At 46.5% G+C, this 17,169-nt stretch overlaps 2 protein-coding genes across 3 annotated transcripts in view; one reads left to right on the forward strand and one right to left on the reverse strand.

Annotated features, from left to right (window-relative positions):
• Positions 1-6,740: 6,740 nt before the first annotated feature.
• Positions 6,741-13,950, reverse strand: LOC133345391 (UDP-glucuronosyltransferase 2B13-like). The gene is made up of 3 exons (XM_061556098.1): positions 13,915-13,950; positions 7,613-7,832; positions 6,741-7,181 (listed from the first exon to the last, which is right to left on the reverse strand). Exons 2-3 carry the CDS (start codon positions 7,753-7,755, stop codon positions 6,857-6,859), a joined length of 468 nt encoding a protein of 155 aa, XP_061412082.1. The 5' UTR covers positions 7,756-7,832; positions 13,915-13,950; the 3' UTR covers positions 6,741-6,856.
• Positions 13,951-14,743: 793 nt separating this feature from the next.
• LOC133345388 (glutaminase liver isoform, mitochondrial-like) overlaps positions 14,744-17,169 on the forward strand; it is a 67,423-nt gene continuing 64,997 nt past the window's right edge. For both annotated transcript variants that reach the window (XR_009755436.1, XM_061556093.1), the window contains exon 1: positions 14,744-16,348. Coding sequence is in view for 1 of the 2 variants with exons in the window: in XM_061556093.1 (XP_061412077.1) it covers positions 15,975-16,348 (374 nt within the window). In the remaining variant the exon portion in view is untranslated. The remainder of the gene's footprint in view (positions 16,349-17,169) is intronic.

A 17,169-nucleotide genomic window follows, 5' to 3' on the forward strand; every position in this document is an offset into this window, starting at 1 on the left:
AACAAGAAACGTTGGACTTTGACTTGATAAAAAAAAGTCTACTTTATAACCAGTAAAATTGCGCAACACTCTACAAGCTTGAAATTATTTTCCAATAAGAAGTGAGGGTGTAAATAAATCAGTACTACCTATTCATTGGCCTGGTCAGCTTTTCTAGACACATTTGTTTAAATTTTAATAAGCTATTTGTCTTTCAAATATATCCCTCTACATACAACATTAAGTATTTTTTGCAAATTCGATCAGCCATAAGTCCTCATGGGAGTGCATAATTTCAACATACTTGCCTATAATAAATAACAAACTATGTTTTACCCGCATTTACTTCGTGAATAGAAAGCAAAATATTCTATTGAGAACTCGGAGGCACGGAGCCAGAACTCCAGGACTCCTTCATACGCCGGCATGAACATGAGAGAGCCTTGAGCCGTCTCTTGAGGATGAGTGGTGCTTGGATGCTGTTGCTGCGTGTGTGCAGTGGGAAAGAGTTCCAAATGGCTGATAGTGCATCTACGGAGAAACGTCGCTCAGCCAAAACAGTCCCTGGTTCTGGGTATGAAAGGGAGTCCACAGGAGTCGTCCTGCTAAGGGAACATTATTGTTCCATCAACATCGACAAGAACATTTGTTGGGCACCACCACTGTTGTTGATGACCAGTCATTTCTTTCCCAGAGCCCTCCGGCTTTGTTTACCACCCCGTTATATATCCTACCCCCCTTCTCTCCTTCTTCCGTGCCAATCTGTGTTTCTCCCTCATTCCTCATTTCCCCCACCTTTCCTTGCCAGTGCCGTTCTTCAGTTATTTCTCTCGGGGTGGACCCTTATTCTTTTCATGACCCCTACACTCAATCCTGACCGTGTCCCCGAACAAACTCTACGAGTGTAATAAATAAGTTGTTAGGACGCGTAGGTTTGCTGTGGTGGTTTGAGTGAGAAGGGTGGAGAGGTGTGGCAGGAGACCTTGAATAAGAGATCGATGGCACCGGATAGCGATTTTTGTACTGGGTCCTTTATTAGATCGGTATCCAGTGGAAGCTAATTTAGCAAAGCCATGGGAGCCTTATGACGACACCTAATGCTGAGGTCGGTGCGTGACAGGTCGTTTTGAAACTCCTGTAGTTTAAGGTGCTTTGCTGGAATTCGAGAAAGGATGGCGTTGTAATAATCAACATCTGGCAGTTTAAGACGTAGGCTTTTGGGACCTATATCATCCATTATACAGTTTTTTTTGGGTTAGATCATGTAAATATAAATGTGTCGTTAAACCCACCACCACCCGACACAGCCAATTAGTAAGGGTTATCACGTAAACAACATTCCAATTCGTTATTAGTGTAGTGGTGATAACTACTCGCTGTTCGCACGCTGTGAGAGAGCGGATCGTAAACACGATTTTCCTGCTCGATCTAACGGTCAGGGTCAAATGGGGTAAGGTAGGATCCAAACACCAGATTGGGAAGGACCAATCAGAGGGTTCCACAAGGTGGCCGGGGATTGGACAACCTGGCCACGAACCAGTATAAAAGCCAGAGCGCTGAGAGCTCTTGGCAGTTCTGCCTACATGAAGACCCAAGTCGGCCGAAGACAGCTAGGACCCTGGACCAAGCCTTCCAGCCCTTATCAGGGCTAGGGCTCATTGTAACCAGTGGTTGGGGGAGATTAGGTCCTGGATAGGCAGGACCCTGGCTCCCAGCCTTCCCGCCCTTGTGAGGGCGAAGGTCCTGAGTGACCAGAGGTCGGGGATCCACCGGGCCAGCGGTGGGTCAATGTACCTCCTTAGGATAAGAGATAAGCGTGAGTGTTGAGCTGTGTAAGGTCCGGAGGTTGTATCTCCCCAGGGTAACGGGTAAGGGGACCGTATACCCCTTGTGTGTTAGGGACTGTGTATTAAGAGACAATAAACAGTGTGTGCCTTAAAGAAATTTATTAGTCCGTCCTTTACAATACTACCCTAGTGTAGTGAGTACAACTGAGTCGCAGACGTTGTTTTGGAAGCAACACTATTTATTCAATAAATCAACATAACATAACACAACCTACACTTGCGTGTTGAATGCCCATCTAGCCACACTACGGCAGAACTAGACACGGTTCGCTGTTCTGGCCCGGACCACAAGCTGGGTCCCAGAACACGTGGCTAGAGGCTTCTCTTTTACCCGACGTGGATCTTCATCACCAGCAACACGAAGAACGCCGAGCCCCTCATGGGGCCCTCGTTATGTCGGCCTGGGCTGGGGTTGGCTCCGCCCCTCGCCCGCCCACCTTCTAGATCTCTCGAGCTCTTTCCCGAAGACTCCCTGAGAGCTCCTTTAGACCACGTGACCACCTAGCGGCCCCACTGGTGGCCCCCCTCCAATATCATCCGGTCACGTGTCGGCAGGTCAACCAGCGTATCATGCCCCAACGTAACCGTGGCTGGCTGACACTCCCTCTCGCTCCCTCACCGGGAGCCTGCATCGCACACTGTACGTGGTGCCTCCGCGCTGACCAGCGCTCACCCAATCCCCACTAGGGCTGGTACTACGCCCAGCAAGCGGGCTACACATAATGCCAACATTATCCGCCATGGCTTCATAAGCCCGGCACCACACAGTGACAATCACAGTCACTATACTAGTACAGCACATCGGTGTGTTGGAGAGTAAATTCACAACATTTACAATCTGAGTACGACGTTGCACCAGTAATTACAACCAGCATCATCAGGCGATAGCCAGATTTGTGGAGAAATTCTCCTGTTTCATTTGGCAGTTCACAAGTTCAAGCAAGCCTGACTGCTGATAAGACACTGTCTGTCGAAACTGGTCCAGAGTTTGCCTGCATTGAACCCATGCGGCTGAAATTATGAACTGCCAGAATGGCTGATGTAATGTGTTCAAAGTATTTTTGGTTATGTTTTATGAAGAGGTACAGATGTATGAAGATGTATTGTTTACTTATTTATTGTGATGCATATATTCTGCACAATGACGCTAATTATGATAGCTACACTTGAACACATATAAATATAATAGTTTTAGATATGTTGGAGAAAGTTGAGTGATATAATGCGTTTTTGAATCCCTGTTTCGCCAATCCAATTTTCAAAAAACATCTTCTTATCTTGACATAAATAACTTTGGTAAAAGTGTTCCACCCTAACTCCCCTTTCAATATTTGTCATGATTGATTTGGAATACATTAAAATGGATGACTATACACCACGTTATCCTAAAAATATTCTCGATACTACAACCTCGGTCATGGGTAATATTATATAATCATGTTTATTTTCATATCGTGTGGTTCATGCAAATGGAATCTCACAGCGCTGATGAACTAGTGAATCTGAAGGCAGCCAGATGGTGAGCCGACCCTAACAATTGCCCAATCTCTGGAGTCATCTCTATTTTAAGATGTTTTCAGATAATTACTGAGCCTTTATATAATTGGGAGGGAACTGGAGCATCTGGAGAAAACCTACACGTGGAGGGTGCAACACTATCCCAGACGGAAGGGACAGATTAAATTAATCTGCACTTTGCCCGTACCGCCTTCTCATGGCAAGCCAAGAAACGGCAGGCACCTTAACGCCAATGGAAAGGGAGTTTCAGAAACATCTGGGTGACCCACCAACCCTCCCTTGCACAGTGAATTACAGGCAGACGCCACCACAGCCCAGCTAATTATTCCCACCATAAATTGTCTGGTGGCAATATTTTTAAAAGGGCCTGTTTGTGTACTATATAATACAAATGTATCATATTAATTCCATAAGAATATGAAAATTTTCTCCAAACAGATATATGACTATTAAAAGAGAATTAAGTCTCCCGTCTGATGATGCTGACTAATCTCTCAAATCTCACCCATGTTTCGACGTAAAGTTTCAACATAATATTCGAGAGGGAAACGCTTGGAGGCCGTCGGTCAGTGCCACCGGGGGTCGTGTGAGGCCGTGGCACTCTGTGTGAACCCGGCCGGACACGTGACCGGATCAAGGTGGGGCCACGTGGCCAGAAGCAGAGCATTCTCGAGGGTTCTCGAAGGTGGGCGTGGCCTGGGTGTGGCCTGGCCATGCCCAGGCGCATATAAGGGGGCTGCTCGGGTCCGGGATAAATATGCCTCATGAAGACGCCTCATGAAGAGTGAAGTCAAGCCTCAGCGTGGCAAGCAGTAGCCCTCCTGGCTTGGCCATGCCAGTTGCTATCAGTGTCGAGTGTTAGCGAGGATAGGTCAGTGGTCACCACCCTATGTGTAGTGTGATTCCACGTTGTGTTAATAAATAATGTTGCCTTCCCATGACAGTGTGTGCACCTCTATCGAACCATTTCACTTCCTATCATACAGAATGAACATTTAACGTCGCCATTTATCTTCTGGGACCATTTCTATACCTAATACACCCCCCAGTGGAGCTCTGCCATTTCATACAAATACTTTCGATACATGAGTTGATAGCCTACGCCGTGTGTCGAGATTTCAGCTGCATCTATTCAGTTCCAGTCTGAAGAGCCATGTTTAAGCATCCAGGAGGCTAAACAAGACCGAACAGGCCAGCACACCGGCACTTATTCATAGAATGTTGTGCACAGAAATAGAAAGATTTTGTCACTGCAATCATTCAAATAATACCATAATTTTGTTCTTCGTTTTTTCTCTGTTTAATTTCATATGTTATCATATTGTGCTGCAGTTGTTGCTGTGTTTGTTATGGTGTGTATTGTGTTGGATTCATTTTGCATCCACACCAACATCAGCTCCACAGTTCTCTCCAGTAGGAATTTTCTGCCCCGACACCAGCCTCCAAAGCGCTGGCCCCTAGCCTGCCGGACCAGGCATCGATACACTACCGGTCTTGCCAGCCTGGAAGCAGCGCCTGCCGTGGCCATGTAATCATGGCTAAAGTGACCAATCTGTACTGTGGCTCACAACGAAGGGTCACGTTTATTTTTTTTAATAGAAACCGTTTGATACAGTCACAACAAAGGACACGCTCATATGCAAAGTAGGGTTGGTAGGTCTCAGAGGTCGCAAACGGGTTTTGATTCCTTACCCGTACCCGGCCGCACCAGGGTCGCAAACGGGTATCCGTACCCGGCCGTACCCTTACCCTTACCCGTACCCAGCCGGGTACGGGTAAGGGTACGGATATCGGGTACCTGATTGCGACCTCTGGGATGAAGCTATGTTGCAGGCGTGGGTGGGTTGATTCTAGGAACTTGAATTGTGAGAAGAGACTAGACGTTGGGAAATGAGTGACAAACAGTTACTCACCAGTGACTCACGGTTTTCCCGTACCCGGCCGCACCAGGGTCGCAAACGGGTACCCGTACCCAGCCGGATACCCGGCTACCTGGGTACGGGTAGCCGGGTATCGGGTAGGGTATCGGGTACCCGGTTGCAACCTCTGGTAGGTCTGAAGATTGCGCCCCCTGTGTTGGCTCCACTCCCTGACAGGAGCTTACCCAGGTATTGAGGGTTCAAGTTCTCACCAAGGTGGGGAACGGGGGCATGGGGGTAGGAAAAAGATAACGAACAAAATAAAAGAAAGGAAAAAATGGACCCACACCCACCCACTCTCCTGTATGTATGTTGAACTTCTTTCGCGCCGTACATAGCCAACCGTGCTAATCAGAGGTGCAGGGGAAATGACAACAAACTGAACACAAAAGCAGTTCTAATGAAATTAGTTTTCAATCAAGATTTAAAATTGCATATCTCTAGTGGCTTCCTAAAAGCAGAAGAGCGTTTTTAGACGGCCGCAGAAGTGCATCTGAATCCGCGCGATGCAGTGACCATATTTGTTTGATGGCTAACCAAAAGCCTCTGCAAGTGTGACCGGAGTTCGCGTGATGGTTTATGCTCCTTGACGAGATCAGCTCTCACGTAAGATATACTGAAACCTCGAGCCCACCTCCCCACTTCCTCGCCATTCCTTCTCCATTCATGTTTACACCATGGTACAATTCAGTAGCTTGTGCTAGACAGGGTTGTTGAGAAATGATGGCCCCATACCGCCTCGAATTCCCGTGCCTTCCCTTTGAATTTGTAACTGCGGTGCTCCATTGCGGTCAGGGCATACGGTGAGCGATTGGGTCCGGTGTTTCCACGAGGGGGGTTCACGGTCCTTCCAATTGCCTAGGATCGATTTCCTCGCAACAAACATTTAAGGCTTGGAGTATAGTATACTGTGACTTGACTACTCCCACTAGTTTTCTGGGCCCCAATGCCTTCTTTAGTGTATGAAATATAATGGGAAGGTTTGATTTGCATGCATTTTTTTTAATCCTCCTATTGTTGCTCCACGTGTGTTCCTATGTATGACACAAATCAAAGGTGCGAGGTCACGATGATCTAAGATGCAAGGATCGTGTTCTCACGTGCACAATCGAGTAACGGCATTGACTGTGATTGCCCCTTTATTGAAGACACTAAACAATCATTCACGTTGGTGTGGGGAATTAAAGTAACAAAATATATAAGCAGACAATGTCTCATTCAAGACAATACTTTTTCCTCAATTTTTTTGTGGAGTGACAGATATACGAAGGAGACTATTGTCTGCTTATCCTTCATTAAAGGGTCCACCGTTATTGTTCTGGTGTGACCATGTCTGATCGGAGCAATGGTATCACCTCATTAACAGGGCCACGGGTATTAGGCTTTGCCACCAATCAATTGACTTTATATAAATCGTCGTAAGTTTTGCATAACTTTCTTTTAAATAAAAAAAACAAATCACAACCTTACATTTAATCAACAAATCATCATTTTTCGGGAAGAGCATTCTCTATTAAATGGTTTGAAGGGAATTTGCCAAAAGGCTGCCCCCACTGTCCGATTTAAGCATGCGTGGCTGTTTGAAAAATCGGTTTAACATAACAATGACTTGTGTTTTTTAGAGGCTGCCATTTCCTTGCTTACAGTGGCGTTACGGTGTTTGGCCCTACAGAGCCAGCGACAGCAGATCGTGATGAGCGCAGTCAACACGCTTGTCACCAGGACTATGGCTGCCAGCAGAAACGCCGCCACATCAAAGCCGGCCTCCTGGTACCAGGTGAGGTGGTGAGCCGCCACTCGCAGGTGCTCTGCACCGTGCCGCATCACAAACTCCACCCAGAACACTGCCCTGTCCACGGGCTTCTGCGGCTGGTCGTGGTGCAGACGCGAGAGAAGTGATGACTTCTCCTTGTAGCTGCTAAGAAAAACCAGACACGGCAAACGCTGCAGTATCATCCAATTCGCATGACCGTAAAGACCCACCCAGAAACTGCTGTCACACTGAGAGAGTGGTCCGCTGCCACAGGTTAAACAAAATGTACGTTTATGGACACTTGTTGCACGTGACAGTTTTGGTGCATGCTTTGAATCACCTGTTCACGTGGCTGGTGATACATTTGATAGCAACAAAAATTGCACTATTTATTCCAAGTTTAAACCCTCATATTTAGCCAACATCATATCTGTCACTGACATTGTATGCAACAATGCAAACTTCGAAACACGTTTACAAAATACAAGAGCGTGGAATGGCAGAGTGCGATGAGACTGCACGCCTTTCCTACACAAGCTCCCACCGGTGCGATATTATCAGCCAATCGCTTGAGACGCACCGACCCACCACCGTACCTCTTGTGGGTGACGATTGTGGAGATGGACGAGGCGAGAGAGCCAGCGTCGAGGGAGTGAATGTTGAGCACCAGTGCTGCACCCTTGCTTTGCATGCGGGCCACGTTTTCGAACTGGTCCCCGAACAGTGGCAGGCCGAGCATGGGGATGCCATAGCAGATGGCCTCGAAGATGCCTTGCAATCCCCCGTGCGTCACGAATACACAAGTCTTAGCGTGGGCTGCCATCCACCGGCACCATCACAGCCAGACAGGGACAACCTTCGATTAGCACGGTTGGTGATGTACGGTGCGAAAGAAGTTAAACATACAACACACATATTCGGATGCTTCTTTGAACGCCTCGTTCATTTATGTTGTGCGTGTTACATGGCTTTGGAACTGGAACATACAGTGGCTTTGGTCAAAAATCATGATTTTAGATGTTATACAAGCCCGTTTTTCTCAGTTTGTGATGGCACGTGAGCTTAAGTGTAATTCGGAGCTGTAACCACACCTGACGTTAGAGTTGGATGCTCTGAGCTATAGCTACACGGAGGAGTAACCGTCTCGTGCTTTGACATGGCCAGGGAATTCCTATAGCTTATACTACGGTATATTTCTTACTGAGGCTGTCCAAAAATAAAAGAACCTCAACAACTGCAAGTGGAACTAAAAATAGTAATACTTTATTCTAAAGAGAAAAAAACTCCCTGAAAAGCAAAAGCTCAAATAAAATGTACTGAATTAAACTTAACCAAAATAAATGCAAAACGTTGAAAATTGAGTTTGCAGCATGCATATTGTTATGATAGATGTATTGCGATCTCTATTGGAAAACTGAGGTAACTGCATGCAGACCATTTCCGGAATGTGGACGTTGGTACTAAAAGAGAATAATACGTTCCTTCGGAGTGGGCAGGTAGGAACAACAGGTTCCACACTCGATTTAAAGCTTTCGTGACTGCATGGATTCATCTTCTTGGTTCTTTCGGTAAAGTCACGTAGAAGGGAAGTGATAAAATAATAAAAATAAAACATAATAAAATAATTCCCTTCTACGTGACTTTACCGAAAGAACCAAGAAGGCAAGAGAAATGTTAAGATGAACATGGTAGGATGACATCAAGGAGTAGACACATCTCATAATGGGGAATAGCATGTGAGCATGTGCAGTGCTCGAGGAAGTGCTGACACGTTGGCTGTGGGCCTTGGCACTTGGAGCCGACACTGACGGATGCAATTAAACAAATGCTGAATACAGATATTGCAGCACGCACCTAAGAGGTCCCTCTGTGATAACCATGACATCACTTTTGTGTTGTTTGAGAGATTTTCGAGAGTTGGTCCTTCATAGCACCATATAACCTTTGGAGTAAAGCACAAATGAATCGACAGAATATTCACCAATAAACGAGACACTAGTTGTAACGTCGCAGGAGCTTATTCCATGGAATCAACTTACATGGTAACACAGAATATACACATCGTTTATGAATATTGGTAATGGGTAGGAAGTTATCGAAATATGCAGTGAACACCTACGGACTATCTGCCCATGGATCGTGGTGATCATGATAATGATTAGGAAACTTTAGTCTTTCCGTGTACTCGCCCAATCGACCCAACTACGTTCCATTTCATAAACGGACCTAACTATATTCATTGTGCATGTGTTTAAAAAGCATTGCATACCGGTTGAGCTTGTTCCATTGCTGCAAGAGCAAGGAAAGACGATGGGTGAGAAGGTAGGAGATTTTTTAAAATCATAGATATATTGCAATTCTCTGTCCATGTGTGCTCTCTAGGCTATACATAATTACGGGACGTATGTAAACACTCTGGTGGACTACTCTGCATCTTTCACCTCGATGGAATGTCAGCAAACAATACCCATACGGGATCTGGACAGCAGACGGTTATATCTGACAATCTTGCGTATTAATAATGTGTGTGGCTGGCGGGTAAGACTAGCCAATGTCCCCCAGATGCAAATACTGCGTATCAAACTAAGAGCCAAACATAGTATAACAGATAAAAACGCATTAAAAAAGTTAACTTTGAAAGTAACCCAGGAAATATTAATGTGTAGACTGGTTTGCACCATAGGTTACATATTACACAGCTCAACATAAATTAGTATCTGAATTGCATTATAATTAAGGCAATAAAGCAATTGTTTCAGGATTGAGTTATACATTATTTGAGGCAATGCTTCTTCTGACCTCTGAGCCACCGAGTTGCATCAAATTGTATTTTTTTCCTAAGCGTTGTGTCGAACAGAACGCGTGGGTAACCACTGCACGTGGCTGAAGGCCCCCTTGGGATTTCGCTCATGCTCTGTATCAACTCCTTCCATACAATATGTCATAGAAACGGTTATATTTATTTTCCAAACCATGAGAGAAACATTTATGCCACCATCTTCCAGCAGCAATCAGTAAAACAAATTACTGACAGATATGCATGGAGGTTGAACTTATTTTGCAACCGTACGTAGCCACCCGTACTGATCGGTTGTGTGGGGGAAGGACAACACACTAAACACAAAACGCAGTTCGAACAAAAATAACTTTTCAATATAGATTGCACAAGGTATCATCAAGGGAATGGTTATACCCTGTGCAATCATGCAACATGTATTTTGTCAGAGTGGAGTTGGATTCAGATGTAGAGGTGTTACGGAGGGCAAACAAACACACTGGGCGTGGTTATGCCCGTACGCCGAGAGGTGCTTACATCCACGTCCGCACCGTTTAGCCTGGGGGGCTAACACGGCGCTGGGATCCCCCACGGCCCCACCCCTCAGTGGGGGAGTTGCTATATAAGGCGGTGAGCCGGAGGGCTCGGGGTTCAGTGTTCAGCCTTAACCAGCGAAGCAAGAAGACCTGCTAGATAGGCCCTGGGACTCCCCTGGATCGCTGTCCTTCTCAGGACCGACCAGGGCAAGCCAGTGGCGTGGCCCCGAGAGCCCAGAGCCGATGCTCTTGTAAGAGCCGGTCTGGGGACTCAGGGTGCCGTAATCCCAGCTTAACCAGAGCTGGGTTAGCTAGCCTCCCCTAGCCCTGTAGTGGAGGACCTAGGAGTAGGCTAGCCGTGACATAGATCGTGTGATCTCCCTGTTAGACAGGTGAAGGGGCCTATACCCCTTCGAGTGTCGTACATCTCGGCCTGTTATGTACTTTGCGGTTAATAAATAAGTGTGCCTCCAACTACGTCGTCCAAGTCTCCTGGAACCTACTACACATATGTTTGGAAGCCACGGGATAGGACCACATATTACTTCAGACATCTACGGTACATGTGATGCGTAATTTCCTTATTACCTTTTATGAGATTCTGCCCAGACCCTCTGCAAGAACGTTTGCTATTCTATAAGGAATGGCCGACACCATGGATCCAAATGACACCACGACCACACCATGCTCCTCAGAACTCTGCATAAACTCCTCCAAATCTCTCAGGATAAAAACACGCCCAAATGGATTAATTAGGCGTTTTGCATTGGCCATTGTGGTGTCAAATCATATTCTCCAGTGTGTAAAAATGTAATTAAAACAAGTTAAATGCTACACCCAGTTTGGCTAGCATGAGCTAGAATTTATTAAATATTCGTCTTTCCCTCACCACGTATTTTTTTATCTCCAGAAAATGAACTCTTCAAGCTGTGCCCAAAGTTATTTAAGTTATGTTATCCATATCATCAGAACATCATAATTATAAATCTTAATAGTCTGAACAAATGCAGGTAAAGAGTGCACATTGACGGTAACATTTTTACCTGTGGAAGAGGTCTCACATCATCGGATGTCATACCTCCGACGTTCACCATGTTAGGCATAGTCGGGCGGGGATAGTTAAAGACAAAGTCTGTCCGGTGCAGCCAGATGGACGCATTGCTAAGCAGCTCCATGGCTGTGACGTCCCGGCCCAGGTGGCGCCTGGCCAGCTCATCAAAGCGTTTCAGAAGGAAGTCAATACACAGGTGATCCTGCTCCAGGCCCGTCAACATGTTTGTGACCCGCTCTGTGAAACTCATGTGGTCTGTAAACCTTGAAGTACTTCGGGGAACGTACGACGATGGTGCTGGGCAGTGAGCAGCTTTTAAGTCGATATCACAAGGAATACCACGCATTAGAAATACTGAAGGGAGCCCAAGTGCATCAGCTAAAATTGCTCCACATGGATCCATGGGGTCAGCGAGAAGAACCTCGAAGTTATGGGCACGAAGTCGCTGCATCACAGCAACATTGCCGAGTAAGCTGTCATACATTACGGCAAACCTCTTATTCATGCTCTCCAAGTGCGTAAAGTGGAATCCTGTAGAGCTACCCTTTTCCGCAAACACCACATCACGCAAAAAACTTCCTGAAATTTGCTTCTTCTCCCCATCATTGGGGTGCCTTCATTCTGTTTGTAAAAAGTACCATTCCAGGTGAAGTGTTGGTAAGGCAGTGCCTTACCAATAGAGAGAAATAAAACATAATTTTAACCGATCGGATAGCTATATTACAGTTACATACTAATTTCTCACATTAACATCACTAGCCCCGCCACGTCTTTATGACCCTTGGGCTACACCCATTTCAAACTTTTAAAACAGTCTGCCTCAGCAGCAGACCGTGCTTTCCCACCTGACGACGGACGCTTGTGTTGCGCCCGAAACGTCGTGATTTATTTTATTTTATACCTACGTGACTTTACCGAAATAACCAAAGGGTATGGATTCCTGCAGTCACAAAAGCTTCAAATCAACTATGAAGCTCTTTTTCACAGATGTCCATTAGGGGCGGGTCAGAAAGTTACAACAATAAACTCTTTAAAAAAGATAGGAGTGCAAAGTATATGAAAGGTAAGCAAATCACAAAACATGAACACAAGGCACATCTGAAACACGGTAGGACCAATACCTCTGCCGTTGCTGATCACTGTTTTAACGCTGCGAGCTCACACACCGGCTATTATCAGAGATTTGTTCATGAAGCCATCCAGATATATAAACACAGACACAACTTCAACCGAGAAGATGGATACAAACTGAGCAATCATTGGAAGGACGTTATTAACCAAGTAAAGTCTTAACTGACTGTGATGTTTCCATCCTACCTGCCTATGTCAGCTGTTATTTCCGACTCTCTGAGTACATCACCAGGTTAAATATCTGTGTGGCAGCCCAGCCACAGGAGGATCCCCGCCACCTCCGGTGGATGGGACCGTCTCACATTGGCATGCTAATCTCTCACATTTACGTACAAACTCTTGTTGCAGCAGCTCTTTCTCCTATGTCAGCAGTTCTCCTGCTGTATCTGTTCCACCTGATGACGATCGCTTGTGTTGCGATCTAAATGTCGTGTTTTATTTTATTTTATACCTACGTGACTTTACCCAAAGAACCAGAGTATGGATTCCTGCAGTCACGAAAGCTTCAAATCAAGATATGAATTAAATATAAATATTTTTTTTATTAACTAGCTAATGCCCACTGAGCTTTTAGTTATTTTTCAGAAGCAACCTGGCCACAAATGATAGCTCAACGAAGTGGCTTATCATGTGGAAATTCATGTGGAAATGTCCAGTAGGGGCGGGTCATGAACTTACTTCAAAAGAAATGTTGAAAATGTCATGGCTTTATGCGCATTGTAAATTTCCAAACACAAATATAATTATTTTACTTGTAATATTTGAGCTCAATAAGCCTCAATAGTTTGGTCTGTAAAATTTAAAACTATTCAAAACGTTTAAACTGACCCAGTGAGCACTTGCTGGACGAAATAAAAAAAACACGTTTCAAGAAGAATGTAATACGAGTCATCATACAGTAGAATTCACATTCTGGAGGTTATCGTTGACTCATGTCTGAAGTGAATGGGGTCCTGCATTGTGATATTTGACCAAAGCCTTATTGTGTTGTTGCTTGTTGGTGGTGGTAAACTAGTACCTGGAGAAAACCCACACATAACAGGGGATAATGAAGAACTGCACGTTGACAAGTCTGAGATTAACCCACAAAGTTATTTCCCAAGTCACGTAGGTAACAAATTAAATAATGAAAATAAATAATAAAAATAATAGAAAAAATAGTGCTTTATTATTTAATTTCTATTATTTTTTTCTTATTTATTTTTCTTATTATTTTTTTCCCTACGTGACTTTACCGAAAAAACTTAAGAGTATGAATCCTTGCAGTCACGAAAGCTTCAAATCTAAAATCTAGAATTATAAGGCCCTCTGGTCTGACAAGACGACCACGTCCAACGCCCCCCCCCCACCCTGCTTCCAAAAATATCTTCCAGAAGACACGGGCCCGTTTTATATGAGACACACCCGCCGCGCGTGCTCTTCCGGAAGATAGCGACGCGTTCCCTCCCACCCGCAGCCACTGCGAAGTAATCTTCCGGAAGATGCATCTGCTCGTTTTTTTTACTCAACTACCATTGAGCATTCGTCTTCCGGAAGTGCTTCTGCGTCTTCCGGAAGACGCAGCGTCGCCGTTGTGTGACCGTTGTTGTTGTTTGCCATTGGGCAGAGGCGGTACCACGTGGGATGGGGGCGTGGCTTAGGGGAGGGGGGCGTGGCTTAGGGGAGGGGGGCGTGGCTTAGGGGAGGGGGCGTGGCTTAGGGGAGGGGGGCGTGGCTTAGGGGGTGGGGTTTGGCTTAGGGGAGGGGGCGTGGCTTAGGGGAGGGGGCGTGGCATAGGAAAGAGGGCGTGGCTTGGGGGAGGGGGCGTGGCTTAGGGGAGGGGGCGTGGCTTAGGAGAGGGGGGCGTGGCTTAGTGGAGGGGGCGTGGCTTGGGGGGTGGGGCTTGGTTTAGGGGAGGGGGCGTGGCTTAGGGGAGGGGGGCGTGGCTTAAGGCAGGGGGTGTGCCTTAGGGGAGGGGGCGTGGCTTAGGGGAGGGGGGCGTGGCTTAGGGGGTGGGGTTTGGCTTAGGGGAGGGGGGCGTGGCCTAGGAAAGGGGCGTGGCTTAGGGGAGGGGGCGTGGCTTATGGGGAGGGGGCGTGGCTTAGGGGAGGGGGAGTGGCTTAGGGGAGGGGCGTGGCTTAGGGGAGGGGGAGTGGCTTAGGGGAGGGGCGTGGCTTACGGGAGGGGGCGTGGCTTAGGGGAGGGGGCGTGGCTTAGGGCAGGGGGCGTGGCATAGGGGGTGGGGCTAGGTGATCGAGTGGAGGCGACCCACATTCGCTCGCTTCACTGCCGCTCTCAGCCGGCTCCGGCGTGTTTCTGTTTGTTCGTCTGTCCACTCCGAGGGTTTTCCCTCGCACGCCGACCCGAGGAGGACTGAGCGGGTGGCGGTGGACACCGGGCTGACGAGGAAGGCAAGAGAGGGGCAGCGAGAGGCGGCCTGCATACGCGCCCGGTAGACGGAGAGACACACACACTGTGTAGCAGAGAAGACGCGTGGTCTTGTAAGGTGATAAGACTCATTGCACGGAGGCCAGACGTCTGGGTAACGGCAAGAGGATATAGCAGAGGATATAGACACACAGGCACTGTATGTACGATAAGAGCGGGTGTCTAGGAAATATACATAAGACACACAGAGGCATGCACATTGCAGTGTATAGCCGAGACCTGACGTCTTGTAGGCAGACAGATGTTATATAACGCAGGGCGTATCTGTGGCATAGGCACATTCGTAGACATACTAATGGTATAATACACCATACGTCTGTGATATAGACACATTCACAGGCATACTAATTGCACAATACGCCATACACGTTAAGTAGACGAGGATGTACTAACTACCCCGAGTGTAATACAACGTGTGGGACAATAATTGACATCCGAGATTGTCTCGTCAATATATACAGCGTATGATGCCGATAGATTGTTGCACAGTGTGTCATATTTCAGTCGATAGGATATAGTAACATAGCCGGAGGGCACATTGGCCAAGGCTATTGACACACAGCGATCTGTATCAAGTCGTGTATAGAGGAAGCGCAGACGTCTAATATACAGTGCGCGGATATAATAATAACTGAGCAATAGTGAAGAGGCGTACACTACGAATAGTGACACGTTGCTTATATATAGACACGTAGTACTCTGTAGAACTTTCTATTGTAGTGACGGCGATTCCGTATTGGCATCATTAAGTGTAAGAGACACGTGCTAGCACTGACAGCACAGTAATATAGACTAGAAACAATCCATACAAACATATACAGCACATAGGGCCAATATCAGTTCGACCATAATTAAGTGTAAGAGACACGTGCTAGCACTGACAGCACAGTGATATAGACTAGAAACAATCCATACAAACATCATATACAGCACATAGGGCCAATATCAGTTCGACCATAAGCGCAAATCTAGGTGACACGTGCGTCTTTATAGTGAAGAAAGGGTAATATAGTTTGTGCACAGTCTGTGCGTGGAACATGCATTCTCTGGTACGAGCCTCCTCGTTCTTACGTCACAATGCCCCTTCCTGGCGGGGCGTGGCAGCGAAGAAGACCTGGCACGCGGTTCGAACTGGGATCCCTAATGAGTTGGGTAACCATCAGTATCACCAGTGCCTGCTGCAGCGACAGCGCGGAGGGCCTGCCCTGCTCCTCCTGGACCCTGTGACCAAACGTCGAGGCCCCCTCGATTCCACGGAGACGTGGACGCGGGGATCTAGACGGGCGCTGTACGGACAGTCAGATGGAGATGGAACGGAGGAGGCAGCAGCAGCAGCGGTGGCAACAACTTCAGGAGGAGGAGGCGATGATGGAGTTGCAGGAGAAGGAATGGCATCCAAGAGAACGGATGCGTGAGTATGGGAAGGGCGAGTGGCATCTGGTTGGCATCACCGTTGCTGTGGTCATCTTAAAAACTGCGTAAATGTCCTGTCCTTAGAAGTGATGACAACACCTAATGTGAACAGGAACAGTCACGTAGAAATTGCACGAAGGAAATGACAGCATCAGAAGGGGAGTCGGAGACGATCTTGACAAAGCTATTAGCAGCAACATGAACATGTGTTTTCTGATAATTGGAGAAATAAAGGGGTAAAAAGCGGAAAATATGAACAATCTCAGTTACTGGAAAATGAACTACGGGAAATGACCGAGAGGAAATAATTAAATAAATATTTTGCATATTGGCTCAAGATAAATATGCGCAAAACTAAAGTCGTGTTCGATAAACAAATAAAAAATCTGTCAGAGGGAAACAACTGGGGTATATTTTACGGCACTTATTTAAGGCGGACCAGGATACAAATCATAAAAGAAACAGGTGCCTACCATTGTTATAATTGTCCAGAGTACAAAGACATCAAGCAAGGGATGCCCAAGGCAGGGATAATTGGTGGGAGAGCCTTGCTGCTTGAGGAGGAGCAGGAGGATTTGCATGTAACATGCCAAAGACCATGGATGTGTGGGAGTGAAGAAGCTTTTAATGGCATGAGATCATCATGATGCAAGAGCAAAGGTATTGGATTAATTCCCACTGGAGGAGATAGAGAAGAAACGCTGCTAGGAAACACATCCAAACGATTTAGAGTTATGTGAGCATGGGAGAGCGATATATTCAGCATGTTTCTAAATGTGGAGGGAAAAACCAGAGGACTCGTAGTTAACATCTTACCAC

The sequence above is a fragment of the Lethenteron reissneri genome, chromosome 21 (genome assembly GCF_015708825.2).
Source record: "Lethenteron reissneri isolate LAM-NWPU_2019-01 chromosome 21, ASM1570882v1, whole genome shotgun sequence".
NCBI lineage: Eukaryota > Metazoa > Chordata > Hyperoartia > Petromyzontiformes > Petromyzontidae > Lethenteron > Lethenteron reissneri.